We start from the raw sequence: 19115 nt of genomic DNA on the forward strand, positions 1-19115 counted from the left end.
CAAATTATGGTGATCTCATAAGCCTTACACTTATATAAAATAATTTGTTCTTTGATAAAATTTACAGGGGTCGAAATCTGTCTATAGATGAAGCTATTTGGAAATGACAGATTATAACAGTTGGGGACAATTCGATGCGCGAACCATAAAACCTAAACATAAATAGAAAAATTAAGTTCAAATCACATTCCGGTGGTATCATGAAAACTCCTAGAAAACTATACAGAAGAGATTTCAAAATAATGCACATCCATAGTGCATCTAGATTGTCATAAAATTTAAAATTCAAAATCAATTGGCAATAATCAATTTCAGATGCACATGTATATAGAACGATGAAATTTATTGAGAACTATCTTCTAGCACATATGCACTTGATTTTTTTCGTATAAATTTTTATAACAAGAGTTTGAATCTCAAATTCTATCAAATATAAATTTATAATTCTTTTGAAAACTTCTAAATATGTTTGTTCTAAGAGTTTTTTTTACGATTCGATGTGTGCATATTTTCCCAATGTAGGCCACGTTCGCGTGCCTTTAAATCCGACTTGATCAGCTTCTTTTTTTCATCCAAAATAATATTTTCTTCTCATGAATTCCTACAAATTCATCCGGATTATTTCGCCCGAATTCCTCTGAGCGAACGGAGCGTAAATTGCTCCCGTGAAGTCATTCCTCTTTCCTCTCTTAAAACCCTAGCCCTCGGTGGGTCCACACCCATCCCATCTCCTCCTCTGCCGCCGCCCGCCCGCCGGCGAAGCGCGCGGCGAAGAGATGGCGCTGTACCTGCTCTTCGAGTCGGCGTCGGGGTACGCTCTGTTCCACCTGTACGGCATCGATGAGATTGGGCAGAGCGTGGACGCCGTCCGCGCGTCCGTGCTTGGACCTGCAGCGCTTCGGCAAGCCCGTCAAACTCACCGGCTTCTCCCCCTTCTCCTCCGCCGTCGACGCGCTCTACCAGTGCAACGCCATCTCCGAAGGTACCATGCTATCTCGCCCCCGCCCTCTCCTCAGTCCCACGGTGCCCAACCCGAATGAATTGTGACTTGTGAGGCGTTGAGTGGGCTGTGCAGGGATCATGACCGGCGAGCTGAGGAACTTCCTGGAGCTCAATCTGCTCAAGGTGAAGGAGGGAAAGAAGGCCAAATACAGTCTCGGTGTCACAGAGCCCAAGGTCGGGTCCCACATCACTGAGGCCACGGGGATCCCCTGCCAGAGCAATGAGTTCGTCCAGGAGCTGCTCCGGGGAGTGCGGCTGCACTTCGATCAGTTCATCAACCAACTCAAGGTGATGAATTTCACTTCTAAACGAAACTTCTTGGGAGAATTCCTTGTGAGCCATTAATAAAGATCGCAATCCCTGTGCCACTAGAAAAGTTCAGCGGACGTCAACTTTTTTTTTTTTGCCCTCCGTGCCACTGCCGTCAGATTGGGCTCTAACGGTGTCGAACTACATGTGTGAAAAGTCAAAAATACCCTTAAGTCTAAATATGTCATTAATTTTTTTTGAGTATCTTAACGACTTCAAATAAAAAAACTCAAAACTAGAAAGTTGTAGATCTCGTCGAGATCTATAATTTTCATATAAAAATTATCTTCTTTTAATACCGCAAAAAAGATATCGATGGGTGCTGCCGCTCTTTTGTGGAGGATATATTAATCATATCAAATCATATCTTTTTTTGCGGAATTAAATGAAGATAATTTTTATATGAAAATTATAGATCTCGACGAGATCTACAACTTTCTAGTTTTGAGTTTTTTTATTTGAAGTCGTTAATATGCTAAAAAAAATTAATGACATATTTAGACTTAAGGGTATTTTCGACTTTTCACACCTGCAGTTTGACACCGTTAGAGCCCAATCTGACGGCAGTGGCATGGAGGACAAAAAAAAAAGTTAGAGCAGTGGCGCTGGGGATTGCGATCTTTTTTAATGGCTCACAAGGAATTCCCCCAAACTTGTTTATCTGACATCAGTTTTGTTACTGGTCCAATTTTGGAATCTGGAGGGTTGTAAATTGTCTTGTTGCTTATCACATTATCTGAATACTTGAGAAATTTTATTTTCTGGTTAATTTTGCTTGTGGAGCCAAAATCTGTGGTTTTGGATGGCTTTGGCCCTGGGAGTTACACAGTATAGATCCCACGAGCATTTCATCAGGCCTAATTACTTGTTGCTTATATGTAACAAAATTGCAGGAATCTGACCTGGAGAAGGCTCAGCTAGGCCTGGGTCATAGTTATAGCAGGGCCAAGGTCAAGTTCAATGTGAACCGTGTGGATAATATGGTGATTCAAGCTATCTTTCTGTTGGACACACTCGATAAGGATATCAATTCCTTCTCCATGAGAGTGAGGTTAGCCTAACATTTTCCATTTAGTCAAAGCTATTTACCATCCAGCGCTTCTTCTTAGATGGTGTGATGATTGCTCACCTCGACTCCATTTTTTTAACAGCACCTTGACTTGGTACCCACATACATTCTGGATAACTCTAAAAGTGTATTTGATTGCCCATGATCCTTTTGTTTTGTTTGCTTATGCTGCCATGACATTCTGATCTGCAGTCATGTCATTCTGGAATTCTGTAACACACTGCCATTTTTTCTTCACTTTAGTCTATAGAAGTGCCACCGGAAAGTGTATCTAATTTCTAATATCTGCTATGCTTCAGAGTAAAGGATTTTTTTTAATGCTGTGCTTTAGAGAAAGGGAGTTTATTCTAAATGTATTTTGTCATAAATTTTTCATCAATTCTCAACTCTGTAATGCTGAATACACTTGAGTGATTTTACAAAATGTTGTTGATGCATGTGTGAAAGATTATGTAACTCCACTTATAACTCATCATGTCGTCGTATATACTCATTGTTATGTTTGTAATTGATATCACGGTAAATCTAACTTCATTGATCATTCTTGATGATACAACTATCTTTTGAATATTCTGTGTGATGGTGATGTTGGTTTGGCTGTATTAACAGATTACTTAACCATAATGCAGGGAGTGGTATTCCTGGCATTTTCCAGAGCTAGTCAAAATTATAAATGACAATTACCTCTATGCTAAGATTGCCAAGTTTGTGGTAAACAAATCTGACTTAGCAGAGAAAGACATTCCAGCTTTAGCAGATCTAATTGGAGATGAGGATAAGGCGAAAGAAATTGTTGAAGCAGCAAAGGCATCTATGGATAACAATACATCAACAACTAATTCTGCAATAGTTGAAGTACTGATGTCTTTATGTAAGTTGTTAACTTCTTTTTTGCTGTTGTATTTTTCAGGCCAGGATCTTTCACCAGTTGATTTGATCAATGTCCAACAGTTTGCCCAAAGGGTCATGAATCTATCTGAATACCGTAAAAAGCTCTATGAGTATCTCGTAACAAAGATGAACGATATTGCACCCAACCTGACCTCTTTGATTGGAGAAGTTGTTGGAGCTCGACTAATCTCTCATGCTGGCAGTCTTTCCAATCTTGCCAAGTGCGCTGCCTCCACTCTTCAAATACTTGGCGCTGAAAAGGCACTTTTCAGGTACTTACAAGCTGTTTTTGCATTGTTAGCCTCCTATTGATATCAAAACTATGCTTTGAAGTCCTAATAGTTTGTTACTTGAATCCTGACTATTGTCTGTTGTCATAAGTATTAAAACTTCTCCCTTTATGCCTCTGAATTCTTTTTGGTTGTCCTTCTTTATTTAATTGCAGAGCTCTGAAAACTCGTGGAAATACACCAAAGTATGGCCTCATATTCCACTCATCATTCATTGGTCGTGCATCAGCTAAGAACAAGGGTCGAATGGCTCGATACCTGGCAAACAAGTGTTCCATTGCTTCACGCATTGATTGTTATTGAGGTCAGTTGCACAACTTGTTTGTAAACTTTACATATGCTGATACCCTGTTCTGAGACTCCTGACCGTTACTGTTTGGATTCCAGAGTTGAATACATCCATTTTTGGACAGAAGCTGCGTGAACAAGTTGAGGAGAGACTAGACTTCTACGACAAGGGTGTCGTGTCGCACCTCGTAAGAACCTTGATGTGATGAAAGCCGCCATTGAGGGTATTAATGCGGTTTCGGAGGATGTTGATGGTAAGGATATACCCCCTCCTTGTGGTTCCACAAACACTAAATTTGAATTCATGTTTCTAGTAACCATATCAAATTAATTTACACTCATTGCAAAAATTATTTTGCAGGTAATGAGAAGAATGATGTGTCTGCTAAGAAAGGCAAGAAAAAGAAGTCTAAAGCTCAGTCGGACGGCGAAGCAATGGATGACTCAGTGATGATATCAAACAAGATGAGACTCCAAAGAAGAAGAAAAAGAACCGAGACACGTCTGAGGATGTTGAGCCTAAGACAGCCACTGAAGGGAAGAAGAAGAAGAAAAAGAAAAGGTCCAAAACTGATGACAGTGATGAGTAGCTATTTAGAATCTCGAATTTAATTGTGAATCTTATTTATATACGTCAATTGAGCCAATTGGGCCTCAAGTAAGCTTTTCACTTGTGGTAAATGCTGTCACATGTTATTAACCCCTTGCTGAGTTTACAGTGTAATGAGGTTATGGTTCATGAATATAACGGTATAGCTGTTGCAATTACATTCAGAATTTCAGATATAACCCTTATAACGCATATTGAGTATAGCTGCTGCAGGCCTGCAGTATTTATCTTTGGAAATTCAGGATGCAATTGACTTGAGAAAAACTCAAGCAACTCGGATAGAGGAACAAGGAAGCATTGAAGAGAAGCTTATCACACTTCTGAATGGCTGAAGATATGTGTGTTCGGTATTATATTTGACATTTGAGTTCGCAACATTGAAAAATTGAAATTATGCTACTGGATGTACGTCATATGGCTCAGCTACAGGTTAGTGAATATTCAAGAGCGTTATATGTTACTATTTGCTTGGAAATACAGTGCCAAAACTTTTAACAATGCTACCAATAGGTCACTACTACTGTTCTAAAGAAACTGCAAAACTTGGTTTACTCGCCATGTCTTCTGATGAGAGGTCTCTCAGAACCTGTTCGACCTCGTGAACTACCCCAAGTTTCCTGAACCACGCCGCAAGCAACTGAGAAGGCTCTTGGCCAATTGAAACACCGTTTTCTTCAAGCTCTGTCAAAAATTCCAGTGCTGTTTTTAACATGCTCACCTTCTCATAAGCGCCCAATACTAAGGCAATACATTTGTCACAAGGTTTGACTCCTGCACTTCTCATATTACGGATGACACAAACAGCTTCATCGATTCGATTCGAGAGGCAGTAAGCATTCATCAGAAGTGCACACAACTTCGTGTCAGGCACTATCCCTGCAAACTGTATGGCATCGAAAATCCGCTGTGCGCCATCTGAATCGCCTCTGTATGAATAGGCTCTCAGCAATGCCTTGTAAACTTCCTTTCCTGCGAACATCTGCTGGTCCTCCATTTCTTTGATCAAATCTTCTGCTTCCTGCAACATGTCAGCCCTGATATAAGCCATGATCATCGAGCCGTATGCGCGCTTATCCAGTGGAAGACCGAGCAACACGATTTCTCCGAATATTTCCTTTGCGCGGGTCAGATTTCCGGCCTTACTGTACATGTCCATCAGTGCAGTCAGCATGACCTGATCACAAGGGAAACCTCTGCCTTTCATGGTGGCAAATGCATCCTCAGCTTTCTGCAGTAGCTTCTGCTTGCCATAGATGTGGATCAACTTGGTGTAGTCGCGAACATTTGCTTCGAAAGAATTTTCCAGCAATGCATGCTCCAGTACCTACCAAACATACCGGACCTTCGTTAAATTACTTGACTCATCAACTGGTCATGCTAAATTACTAGACTCGTAAGCCTATTGCTAACAGAGTAACTGTCAACGCCTTAAAAATCAGAAGTCAGCAAACTACAGTTAGTGAGGAGATTGTGGGCAAAAGAGTAGTAATAATTTGAAACCTTGAAGTTTCAACCAAGCACAGCAGAAAGTTGAGAACATTTGGTCGAAATACACCACCAAACGATCTACATTCATTATGCTAACTGTCATAACAGCACACGATCCTTCAGAAGTTCAGAGTTCTATCAGACGACACGAAGGGAGATGCTCTCTGTCACTGACCTCTGCAAGCAGCGGGCTCTCCATGGCCTTGAGTTCCTTGAGAACCAGCAACCAATCCGCCCTCTTGGGCTTCATCGCTTTCACCCAGTACGCGAGCAACGCGCCAATGCTCTCGTCCCCGGGGCACAGGCACACCACGCGTGCCACCAGGGCCTTGCAGCGGTTGGGCAGCTTCGGAGACAGGCCCCGAACCGCCCGCTGCTGTGGCTCGGTCAGGTCGGACCCGAACGTGTCCCACCTAAACCTTGGCCTGGCCTTGCTCACCGCCGTCTGCTCTGCCTCAGCCTCAGCCTCCGCGGCCCGAGCCGACGACTCCCCGCCATGGCCACCGGACACGCAAGCGCATTGACAAGCGGGCTTCCAAGGCTTCGTGGCTGTGGTGTTGGCGAGCTTGGCTCCCGCCGAGCGCAAGGCCGGGATGGCGAGGGAGGCCATGGGAGTGGGCGGGACGGCGCCGGAGAGGATGAGAAGGGGGGCGTGCTGTTGCCGCTTGGGGAAGACGAAGGTGCCTATCCAAAGAGATGATAGATCTGAGCCGTCCGTTGATCGTATATGCCGGTCCGACGGCCCGTACGGTCCATGTGATGCATAGGGAATATCCTCATCGTAGATGCCTAATCACACGGGCGCTCGGTGTCCGGCTCGTGCACGACTTATGACAGGTGGGTCCCGCACGCGCCAGCGCCGCCAGATATAAATAAGCGGCTGTCGCTCGGACTGCTCCTCTTTCCTCCGTCTCTAGGGTTCGAGATTTTAGCCGCCGCCGCAGCCCTTCTCACTTCCCCGAGAAAGTCGCAGCTGACGACTTACATCTCGCCGATCGATACGATGGCCGTCTTCTCCGATCTCCACACCGCCGACGGCCTCAAGACCCTGGAGGCTCACCTCACGGGCAAGACATACGTTTCAGGGTGAGCGCTGCTATACTTGTAGCTGATTAGATCTGTCGATTGGTAGCGATTTGTGCTTAATTACCCCGGCTGTCGATTATTAGCGCTGTTATGATGATGACCGTGATAAGAGATCTTGTTGTTTCCGCTTCAAATTTAGCAAATTTCTCTTGAGATGTCCACCGGCCACGGGGCACTGATAAGTTCTTGTGCTGCTGCCTGTGCAGTGATGCGATTACTAAGGATGACATTAAGGTCTTTGCGGCGGTGCCGTCGAAGCCTGGCGCTGAGTTTCCTAATGCAGCCCGCTGGTACGAGACCATCTCTGCGGCTCTAGCCTCAAGGTTCGATTTATTTCACTGATTGCAAATTTGTAATTGTAGTAGACTGATTTTCACTGGTTACAGATTCAGGTTTGATTTATTTCACTGATTGCAAATTGCAAATTTGTAAGTGTCGTAGATTGATGTCTTTCACTGGTTGCAGATTCCCTGGTAAGGCTGTTGGTGTAAATCTTCCTGCGGGATCAGCTCCCGCAGCAGCTGCTCCTGCTGCTGAGGTTTGTTCTCCCCATCCTAAGCCATATTACCCCATCTTCTTTTTTTTGTTTATACCCATCTGTCTTATTGGTCAAGCAATGAGGCACTGCTGTTCTGTTCGATTTAGCATGGTACAATTTTCAATGATTGCTTAAGAAGAAACTCCAGTCGATCTATGTTTCTGATTTTTAGATTGTATTATAAATATCACTGTCTTCATCGTTGTGTGATTGATTGCATGCCAAGGATGCTTTATATCAATGCTTGGTTTTTTGTCGTCACTGTCTTCTGCTGGTGTAATCTCCTAACTGAAACTAAAGCCACTGTCTTCTGCTGGTGTAATCTCCTACAACAACAACAACAACAAAGCCTGTCAGTCCCAAACAAGTTGGGGTAGGCTAGAGTTGAAACCCACCAAGAGCCCCTAGTCATGGTTCATGCACATCAATAGCTGTTTTCCAAGCACTCCTATTCAAACATAGATCTCTAGGTATATCCCAAGCTTTCAAATATCTTTTTATTGCCTCCCTCCATGTCAATTTTGGTCTACCTCTACCTCTCACATTATTAGCTTGGCTTAGGACTCCACAATGCACTGGTGCCTCTGATGGTCTCCTTTGGACATAGCCAAACCACCTCAACCGATGTTGGACAAGCTTTTCTTCAATTGGTGCTACCCTAGGCGGTCACGTATATCATCGTTCCTAACTCGGTCCATTCTTCTGTGACCACAAATCCATCGCAACATATGCATTTCTGCAGTACTCAGTTGTTGAACTGGTGTAATCTCCTAACTGAAACTAAAATCTTGAAGTAGTAGCGGAGTTTGAGGATGCTCTATATCAATGCATTTTTTGTCTTCACTGTCTTCTGATGTAATCTCAACTAACTAAAACTAAAATCTGGAAACCGTAATGTAGTTTGTCATAGGTTTGATTCTCATTGCTTTAACATTTTTTATGTTGTTGAGTTATCCTTGTTGAAGTAAGCTTTTAATTCTTTACAGGCTGAGGATGATGATGACCTTGATCTTTTCGGGGATGAAACCGAGGAGGACAAGAAGGCTGCTGATGAGCGCGCCGCTGCCAAGGCCTCATCCAAAAAGAAAGAAAGTATGCATAATTTTCAGTTAGGAGTGTTAACCTATATTGTTCCTTTTAATCACGTGGAATTGTTGCAGAAGTTTGACGATTAGGTCTTGTTAGTGTTTCTTATAATCACTTGGAATTCTTGCAGAAGTTTGACTTTTAGGTCTTGTTACTTATTTATTGCTTTACATATATATACAGGTGGTAAATCCTCTGTCCTTATGGATGTCAAACCATGGGACGATGAAACTGATATGAAGAAGCTGGAGGAGGCTGTTCGCAGTGTCCAGATGGAGGGTCTCACTTGGGGAGCATGTAAGTTACTTGTTTCTGTCTGCTTACTATGCTATGCTACCGATTTGCCTGTATTAACCATTTGGCATAAACTTGGAATACAACAAAGCTTGTGTCTGTATTAACCATTTGACATGAACTTGTGATACAGCAAAGCTTGTGCCTGTTGGATACGGCATCAAGAAGATGACTATTATGTTGACGATTGTCGACGATCTTGTGTCCATCGACAGCCTAATTGAGGATCACCTTACGGAAGAGCCAATCAATGAGTACGTTCAGAGTTGCGACATTGTTGCTTTCAACAAGATCTAGAGTTCAAATGCTGAGATTGGGCAACAGCCGGCAGCGCTTAAAGTTTGTGCTGGGATGCGAGAGTTTATCCCTTCTAGTTACCTTGTTATAGAAATGTTGGTTGGAGTTTATTGTTGAGTGCTGCCAGATTTTTGAATATCTGTTTATCTTGAAATAGCGGAACTGCTGGGCGATGTTATGTGTCTGAAATTATGAGTTTACAATGGTTCTGCGTCTAAAGTTAATGAGTTCTCTTTGCAATGCTTAATTTTAAATGATGCGGGGTTTTAATCTAAAATGGTGTGTTTTAATCCATCCTCGATATTATATCACTCGTATCGATATTGTATCTGTTTTTTAATCCACAAGTGTTGGCTGTACTCGTATCCATATTATATCTGAATCCACTCCACATGTGGAGGACAATTCTCTGTTTCTTTATCGATAATGATGGTTTAATCACAAGTCTTGGCTGTACTCGTATCACTGTTATATCTGAATCCACTTTACTTATGGAAGACGATTCTCAGGTATATATGGAAGACGATGGTATATGGAACGCAAAAAGCTACTGTTAAGAGACTCCTCGCTCCACTCATTGTCGCATGCGCCGCTAGTCTAAAGAAACAAAATCAACCCCCGGACGCCTCGTTCCGCTCCTGTCCTTACCCCTTCCATGCTCCTCATCCTCTATCGCAGCGCATCAACACCTGACGTCCTCCAATACCTGCAGATCCGACGGCCCTCTCCCCTACCCTAGGCGAGATTCACTCGCTTCCGATGAGATCCATGGAGGTGGCGCGACGGTGTTGCAGGGGAGTGGGCGGCTCTCCACCCCGGCGCGACGCCCTCCCCACCCTCGGTAGCGTCGTCTCTCACCCGAGCGACCGAGTTCCCCCGCCCCTGGCGGCCATGGCGCTCCTCGCCCCCATCCCCCACCGTCGTTATCAAGCCAAGCCCAGTACTAGTGGCAGTGGTGCTCGTGCGCTGCCGGCTTCAACCCCGACAACTGGAATCGACCGACCCAGGCTCTCCCTCCCCTGCGTTGGAAATGTATGCTTTAGGTGTTTCAGTCGTTTTAAAGGTATGTTGCAGTTGTTTCTTATGGATATTGTAAAAGTAGATCGGGGGATGTTGCACATGTTGTATATGTTGTATGTGTTTTAGAAGCATGTTGCAAGCGTTGGTTAAAAATGTTTTATCTGTTTCCAGACCTATGTTGCAATCATTTTTATGTGGATGTTGCATATGTTTTCATACATATGTTACAACAGTATGTTTCAAATGTTTCAACCGTTTTAGTCTTATGTTACAGTAAGTGTTTTCATGTTGTAATTGTTTTATCTAGATATTGCATATGTTTCATACACATGTTGCAAGCGTATGTCCCAAATGTTGTATCTGTTTCAAATATATGTTGCATTTGAGTGTTTCATATTACAAGTGCAGACCACCGGCGTCGGTGTCCATGAGGACGGGCAGGGCCAAGAGCAGCCACCGACGTGTGAAAGAGGCGCAGGGCGCCGCCGGCGGTGTAGGGAGGAGGCACAGGTCGCGCGGTGCTGTTGTGGAAGAGGTGGGGGCGAGTCTTCCGGGTGGCCTGGAAGAGATGGGCGCCGCGCCGGTGTGGAAGTGGCGGGGGTGAGTTATCCTAGCAGCGTGGGCAGCGGGTCTGAAGCAGACGGTTCAGATGCAAGCGTGGAAATGAATCTGGCGTGGGTGGCGCACGAATCCAAGCGGATGGGGCGAAGCAGCCGTGGGCGTCTGGACGTCCAGGCACCAGTGCTATCGTATATGGAAGATGATTCTATGTTGGAATATGATGGTATATGCACCACAATGGTTAGCAATTAAGCATGGTCTAAAAATGGACTTACAATGCACCATTTAACAAGTTTGGAAAATCGTGCGATGCACCATTTAATAAAATTAGGGACTCAAAATTATAATATTGCCTATCTCACAAAAGTAAATAGATTGCCGCAGTCCGTTCGAGGATAATATTATATGAATGGTATTTCGAGTGTTGTCAGTGTCTACGAGGATGCAAGTATGTAACCACCTTGGTAATGACTAATGATACATACTACCTCGCTCTGAAGTCTCAAGTAGAAGATGAAGGCAACCTGCGCAGGCCTATCCTCCCGTCGCATGATTCGCCAACAGTTTCTTTCTATCTTGTATAAGTACCATGTTCGTTGATCGTATCATCTATGTTTATCAATAATGATACAGTGTTTTCATTTAACAACAAAACAGCATTAGTTGACTTATAAGCCACAGAAACGATAAAGTGAACAGGGTGAAGAACATGCGATCTCCATCCTCATTAAGGCCCGTCCGTTTATGTAAATATGGCAAACAATCCAAGTAGGAACGTTTCCAGGGAGCGGTTCTGTGAGAACTGAACGGATCCTAAGTCTGCAGAAAAAGCTGGACAGTGATTCAGTGAGCAGTGTTGCATTACATTCTTTTTTTATTTTGGGAAAAAGTCTACACTACGTCCCTCAATTTTTATAAAAGTCTGTTTTTTCACCCTAAACTCTAAAACCGGATAGACCACATCCCTAAACTTTTAAAACCGTTCGTTTTACCTCCCGAGTAGTTATATGTGGTTTTCAAAGGCATTTTTGTGTTTTTCTTTTTTTTTTAATTTTGGCTAAATCTTTGAAAAAATATAGTAAAAAAATTATAAAATAGAAAATCTAATTTTGTTGGACTCCACATGAGTAGATCTACACAGTGAACATATAATATGATATGCTTTAGTATAATTTTTTGGGCTCTTGCGTTTGTACCCTTGTTTTGTATCGAAATTGTGATTTTGCCCTTGTTTTTTTGACTTTGTGAATTTACCCCTATGATTTCAAAACGAAGCACCAGTTTGTCCCTGCTCCGTCATCCACCCCTAACGGTGTTAAATTTTGCACAAAAGAACATGAATGCCCATGCGATTTTGCCCCTGTTTGTTATGCCTAATTGTGATTTTACCCTGATTTGGAATTAGACTTTTTTATTGTATGCTGACAATTGATTAAATTTGGTCAAACATATTTGGCACGACTTGCAATTATTTGAACTCAGATTTAATATTGATAAATATTCAAAATTTTGGGACCAAATGGTTCATAATGATGACAGATGTAACACCATAAAAAATATTTCGATATAATCTTTTGTATGGGACCAAAAATCTTCAATGTATAAGAATGCATGTAGAACATTGGTTAACAAACTGTATAAGTAAATGCATGCACTGATACAAGTGAAAAGACAGTGTAATCAAGGAACGTAGGGCAAAAAAGACAGAAGCACACTTGTACAACACAGGATGCAGCTTCAAAGCATGATTCACAATTCAGAAGACCCCACAAAAACAAAACAATGTACCAGAAAAGGAACAAACGAAGTGAGCATCAAATTAGAGATATTTCCTGCCCAAATGGAACACATGGTAGCATGTCAAGAGCCAACACATGTAACGATGAGCAGATTCCACTCTGCCGGGCATGTAACTGTGCACATCCACATGTTTAAAAAGATAGGCACCTGACTATACCCGGAAACTAGTAAACTACATATTCAAACAAGAAGTTGCAACATAATTAGAGCGCAAGTCCAATTACAGCACACTAGCTCAACATCTGTATACAGGCCAACCAGAAAATGTGTGGGTAAACAAAGAACAATGCAAGATCTGACCTTTGTGCCAGCAGGCATGTGATTTCATCGATGACCTGGGAGGCCAACCAGGGCTACGCGGCCACCTTTGTGCACACTAGCTCAACATCTATATAGAGGTCTAAATGACATCATTACGTTTCCCTCACTATGTTTGGTTGACATAAGCAACCAATATTCCCATTGGAACAAGAACCAGCATCTCAAGAACCAAAGCTTTGTTTGGTCTGGACTCTGACTACGAAATCCATACTCGTGATAATCTACAACAAGAACACGTCGGCCGCAAAATCTAGTAAATTAGATCAGCCAAGCATAAAGAAGTACAATAAATCTTGGAAACCGTAGAGATTAATCTAATTTACAAATCGAACCTTAACTTACAATTTCACTGATGCCTGAACTGAAGTCTGAATCGAAGAGGCAACTTTGATTTGGAGAGCAGGGCGTACCAACCAACCAGGCTGAAGGAGGCGATGAGATCGTTAGATCTTGGCCGGGTGAGGGGTGGGGCAGCGGGTGAGGCCCCAGCCGCGCCGCCGCGGGCGCGAGCCGGGGCGAGGCGTCGGGCGGGCTCCGCTGCAGCCCTAGTGGCCGCGCCGCGCCGCGGGGAGGAGTGGTCGGGGTGGGCTCTGCTGCAGGCCGCGTGGCGCCCCAGCCGGTACCCTCGCCACCGAGGGGGAGCGGGGTGGAGGGAGGAGCCGCGGGCACGAGTAGGGGGGAGCGGGGCGTACGGAGAAGGAGCCACGCCACGTCGCCGCTAGAAACCTTGCTGCGCCCTCCCGGCTACGCGCCTGCACACCTGCCGCGCCGCGAGCTTGCACGGCCGCAGCGCCCGCCTAGCCGCGCCCCCGACGCGGGCGGCCCCTCTACGCGCGTGCCCCTGCAGCCACACACCCGGGCGCCTAGAGGTAGAAGACGACCCACGGCCAAGAGCCGCTGGGACCTGCTAGTGGACGCTTGGACCTGTAGGCGGACGCCGCCGGTGATCCAAGGCAGGGCGGCGCCGCCGCCGCCCAGCGCGCGCAGGCCGACCGGTAGGCGGGTGCCGCGGCCCCTCCCCGCACCTAGAGGAAGGCCGTGCCCGCACCTAGACCCGTGGCCCCGCGCCCACAACCAGGAGGCAGCCCCTTCCCGCGCCGGCGCTCTGGAGCCACGACCTCCCCTTCGGTGCTTCTGCAGCCGTCGTCGGGAACCCGCACTCACGAACAGCCCAAGCCCAATGCAGACAGACGACGCCCGTGCTTCAGTCTAGGATGAGGAGATAAGGATAAGGGGCATTATGGTCATTTAGCCCTTGCTTTTTAGATTTGGATTTTTTTTAATTCGTTTAATCCATGTTAATATGACGGACGTGAGAAGCAGGGGCAAACGGACCATTCAGTTTAAAATAACAAGAGTAAAAACACAAAGTTAAAAAAGTAGGGGCAAAATCACAATTGGCTTACTGGACAAGGGTAAGAACACAATTATCCCTAATTTTTTTGTTGTAGCTTTGGATCTATGTTTTCTATAATTAATTCATAGCTGCAGTTTTTATGGTCCAATTATAATGAAATTTTTACTGTGGGCTAATTATTGTATGCTTGAACTATAGTAAAAATTTTATACTCATTGGATCATGTATAACCTAGTAGATTTATTTAGGTGTAAGCTTGTTAAAAAATATTTATAAATCTATAATTTAGTTATACGTGATCCAATAACTATAAAATTTTTACTACAATTCAAGCATATAATAATTAACCCACCATAAAAATTTCACCATAATTGGACCATAGAAAATACAACTTTGAATTAATTATAGAAAAGCATATATCTAAAGCTACAATGATAAATTTGTACTAAAGAATACCATATTATATGTTCACTGTGTAGATCCACTCATGTGGGGTCCAACAAAATTGGATTTTTCATTTTATCATTTTATTGTGATTTACTATGATTTTTCAAAGATTTAGCCAAAATAAATAAAAAAGAAAAAGACAAAACCGCCTTTGAAAACCGCTTTAACCGGTCAGGGAGGTAAAATAAATGATTTTAAAAGTTTAGGGAGATGGTTTACTCGGTTTTAGAGTTTAGGGAGGAAAAACAGAATTTCGTAAAAGTTGAGGAGGTAATGTAGACTTTTTCCTTCTTTTTTAGTAGTGTCTGATTTCATTTGGGGCCCAATCAGTCAACCACCTCTCAGCCCACGGAAGGAAATCCCGACCCGTCCTCTGGGGCCCAGGGCCCATGCGGCCCAACCAGTGGTTCCCGTAGTCCTTCTCTAGCCCACCCGAACTCCTCCCGAAACCCCATCGCCGCCACTCCACGCCCGACCCGCCGTTCCAACCGCGCCGCGCTGCAACCCGCCGCCGTCCAGCTCCCTTCTGCCGCCGCCTCGCCTAGGGAGACCACCGCTAGGAGCGCACGCACAGGCACCTACCTCCCCTACCGCCTGCCGCCCTGATCCAGTTAGCTAGCCATGGCGGAGCACCCCGAGAGAGACCAGTTCACGGACGAGGAGGAAGATGACTTCCTGGAGGACGGCGAGCAAGGCATTGGAAGCGAGGACGAGGATGAAGGAGGGGAAGGAGCGGGGGGCAAGAGGAAGCGGCTGGGGAATAGCCTGGGCGGGATCGGCAAGCGGGGGGTGTGCTACCTCAGCCGCGTCCCGCCGCACATGAACCCGTCGCACATCCGCCAGATGCTCTCCAAGTACGGCGAGGTGCTCAGGATTTACCTCGTGCCTGAAGGTAACCAGCTACCTGAAATCGATGCTCGTGTTCTCTTCTGTTTTGGTGGGCGTAGGCGTAGCTAGCTGCAGAGCGTAGTGCATATTTCAGGAGCTTATTAATCCTATTGCGTGGTAGCCTTCATCGTCTGATGTGGTTGGATTATGGGGGAGACACTCAATTTTCATGTTGCTTGTGCTGCTTCCATTTGTGAAAATGTAGTTCTTGATAGAGGAAAAATATCAACTTCAGTGCCTCACTGCATGGTGTTAATTGTGGTTTCCATACTAATTGAAGTGCATGTTGCCACAACAGTACACCGATTTCCTTTTTTTCTTTCTTTGATGTGTTAGAACTTAGATGCCTGATTTAAGGGAAAAATCACTTCAGCTTCTCTTTATTGGTCATGTAACATAGCTTATTATTTTTCTCAATATATGACATTAAGAACTTAAAAATATAACCATATTAGTTTTTCAATGTTTGCCGATTAAAAGTCTCTTATATATTCATATATGTCATGCCCACCTTCAGGTCAAGGTCATCGGAAGCATACTACTGTTAAAGCGAAGGCTTACGCCGAAGGGTATGTTTGGACAGGACATACACACACAAAAGACAGATGCACTGCTTTGAAGAACTTTGCATTCCTCGCCTGAATCATTACTCTAGAAGTAAAGCATGTGCAATATTCATACCAGCACCAGCTTTAGTGCATTTGTGAATAGTTTTACTGAAGCCTCCAAACATTTTCTAGTGTTCTCTTCAATATTTGTACGTACTCATTCTGCTACCAAAATCTTTTAGGTGGATTGAATTTGCGAAGAAGAGTGTTGCCAAGAGAGTGGCTAATCTGCTTAATGGTGAACAAATAGGTGTGTTCTCGTTACCATTTTATTCTTCTTTGCTATTATTTGTTTTGTAGTTCTATGTATTATTATGTATGACCCCCCTGCCTTTTGCCGCCCCATTTTGTACACTTGTTGACCGTCAGCCTGTTTGAAGGGGTATTAGATGTATAGCTCTTTCACAGAGATCATAGTATACGTGCTTTAGAGCTTGTATTTTACTTGGCAACCACTGGACAATAATCTCTGCTGATGTTGTACGTTATTAGGCGGGAAGAAGAGATCTCCATTTTATTATGACATTTGGAACATTAAATACCTCAGGAAGTTCAAATGGGATGATCTGGTTGGTGAAATGGGTATGTGAAAAGTCCAAAATATAAAAGTTATTTAAACTTCTGGTGAAAGTGCTTGATGATTAGAATAGTTTTCCAAGTTTTATAATCCTTTGAATTAATGCAGCTGAGAAAACTCACATCAGAGAGCAGAAATTAACCTTGGAGATAGCAGCAGCAAAGAAACAACGTGATCACTACCTGTCCAATGTTGAAAAGTCTCGCGCATTGAAGCACATTCAAGAGCGCAGGAAAAAGGTTCGTCGTATTTTGCATACATACAAGATATGGAGATTTTTTGTGTTGCTGTTTATCTGTTGGCTCTAGTCTGTATACTTGTTTGTGCCCCTTAATCCATACTCATATTAGATGATTTTCTCATTGTTTCTTTTTTTGTTTAATCCACAAAGGAACAATCGCCAATGTAAAGTATCTGGCCTCATTGTTCTATTGATTATGGTCGAACTGGTTGCTATATGTTTGTCCTGTTATATGCTCTTTATGACTCAGTTTAGTAATGAAATGTTATAAACTTGCTGTGGTCGAATCATGTTTCTCCTATCCTAGGGAGATGTAATCGCCATGGACTATACTGTCACAGTGACTTGCCTTCAAATTTTATAAACGTGTTATCCTGGACTGAAACAGAAGCAGAAGACAGAAGGAGCAGAAGCCAGTAATGCCCCAGAAACAAAAACTGCTCGTCCAATTCCTCAAAAGAAACCAGTCGGGGAGATTGATGCCAAAACTAAATCTACGCTTTCAAAAGACATTTTAGCTGGTGTAAGTTTCAGCTCTCATGGAAATGTGTCTCCAAATTCTTGTGTCCACCAGTTATTATTAACAAACGTCATGGTATTGCAGGTATTCGGGGGTTCATCATGACCGCGTCCTATCTCTCAGTGTGGGTTGGTGCACGCCGAACTGAATGGAGTAGTGCAAGATCATAGAGCTCATATCGTACTTCCAACTTTTGTAGATGAAGTCGCGTTTTTTTGTTGTGGGTAAGTAGGAACTTTCAGAAACATTTTGTTCTGCTGATATGCCCTGGAAGGTTTTCTGGGACCTGGCGATTGAATGTGAAAGGACTGTTGATTGCCAGCGCCTGTTGATCGAAATCTTTGTAAAACTGAAACGCATGCTCTCTTGTAGTTGAAACAAATATCATGAGCAACTGTCATTGGCATTATCTCCTGCCTGGGATTTCAGTGCCTCAGCTTGCAGCTATGCTGTGTGCGCTAGAAGATGACGGATGAGACACGAGGGAACATGAGCGGGTGGGATGAGTAGATGGTGGGTGATTTCTTATTGCCGGAGGAATGGAACATGGTGCTGTGGTCATTAGATTTAGATCCAAGCTGGTGAAAGATAAGGTTGTGCAAGCTGACAACCATGGTCAACGTCATCTTGCGTGATCCCATCGACCCATAGTTTTGGAACGTTCCAATATATACCCGAGAGGAATAATAATAGGAAAATGAAATGAATTACATTAAGCTACTGTACCATCAGTAAATGTTGTCTAGGCTTCCGGGCCTCCGTATCGCTGGTGTAGCTTGTCTTGGGCTCTTCTTCTGCTTCTGGTGTGCTTGGTGTTGCAGCCAGTTTAGTGACACTCCCTAGGGCATTTTATACCTCCACCGCATCCATCTTAATCATGGGTGTTTTATTCTTTCTTGCGTCCCGACGACCATGCCACCGCCCACCGGCGCAAACGAGGATAAACAGATTTAATGATAGACGTTCTATGTTTTCTTGCGTCCTCGACGGATCATGCCACCGGTGCAACCACCTGCCGCTGGTGCAACCACCGTGCGAATGAGGATAAACAGATGGCCAATCAAGATTTGGACCATTATTTACCAATGTGTCGCCTTGAAACCCAATCCAGATATGCTTTTGCGCCACAATCCATCGATGTATTCAGACCTCACATGACCCTCACCAATGCTGGATGGACCACCGAGAATAAACAAACCCCCCCCCCCCCTCTCTCTCTCTCTCTCGTGCGCGCGTCCTAATGGTTTCTAGATAGCTTTCAGGAAAAAAAGATAAAATAGCTAGCGACTCCCAAATAGCTAGTCTAACACGATCTCTTACAAATAACTCTCCCACAACTCAAATAACTCTCCACTGTAATGTTTTTTTTATTTCTAAGCCCAATCTAGCTAACTATTTAAAAGTTGCCATTGAGGATGCCTCAGATGCCAATAGCTACTTCTTTCTCCTGCCTACCCCCTCTCTCCCCCTGTCGATAAAATCTGGTCGGTAGTCTACCGAGGGGTATGTCCACGGTAGTAGATGAAT

At 44.0% G+C, this 19115-nt stretch overlaps 3 protein-coding genes and 1 pseudogene across 3 annotated transcripts; 3 read left to right on the forward strand and 1 right to left on the reverse strand.

Annotated features, from left to right (window-relative positions):
- Window positions 1–678: 678 nt before the first annotated feature.
- Window positions 679–4594, forward strand: LOC136542760 (nucleolar protein 56-like; annotated as a pseudogene).
- Window positions 4595–4776: 182 nt separating this feature from the next.
- On the reverse strand, window positions 4777–6736 carry LOC136542761 (pentatricopeptide repeat-containing protein At1g01970-like). The gene is made up of 2 exons (XM_066535344.1): window positions 6123–6736; window positions 4777–5783 (listed from the first exon to the last, which is right to left on the reverse strand). The coding sequence occupies exons 1-2, from the start codon at window positions 6555–6557 to the stop codon at window positions 4977–4979; spliced, it is 1242 nt and encodes a 413-aa protein (XP_066391441.1). The 5' UTR covers window positions 6558–6736; the 3' UTR covers window positions 4777–4976.
- A 112-nt stretch (window positions 6737–6848) lies between these two features.
- Window positions 6849–9495, forward strand: LOC136542762 (elongation factor 1-beta-like). Its single transcript, XM_066535345.1, has 6 exons — window positions 6849–7033; window positions 7240–7356; window positions 7499–7571; window positions 8558–8663; window positions 8841–8954; window positions 9085–9495. Exons 1-6 carry the CDS (start codon window positions 6951–6953, stop codon window positions 9246–9248), a joined length of 657 nt encoding a protein of 218 aa, XP_066391442.1. The 5' UTR covers window positions 6849–6950; the 3' UTR covers window positions 9249–9495.
- Window positions 9496–14749: 5254 nt separating this feature from the next.
- LOC136547406 (pre-rRNA-processing protein ESF2-like) lies at window positions 14750–18173 on the forward strand. The gene is made up of 7 exons (XM_066539357.1): window positions 14750–15646; window positions 16160–16211; window positions 16433–16500; window positions 16743–16832; window positions 16936–17066; window positions 17457–17591; window positions 17673–18173. The coding sequence occupies exons 1-7, from the start codon at window positions 15376–15378 to the stop codon at window positions 17691–17693; spliced, it is 768 nt and encodes a 255-aa protein (XP_066395454.1). The 5' UTR covers window positions 14750–15375; the 3' UTR covers window positions 17694–18173.
- The last annotated feature ends 942 nt before the right edge of the window (window positions 18174–19115 follow it).

This window comes from Miscanthus floridulus, chromosome 3 (assembly GCF_019320115.1).
Source record: "Miscanthus floridulus cultivar M001 chromosome 3, ASM1932011v1, whole genome shotgun sequence".
Lineage (NCBI taxonomy): Eukaryota > Viridiplantae > Streptophyta > Magnoliopsida > Poales > Poaceae > Miscanthus > Miscanthus floridulus.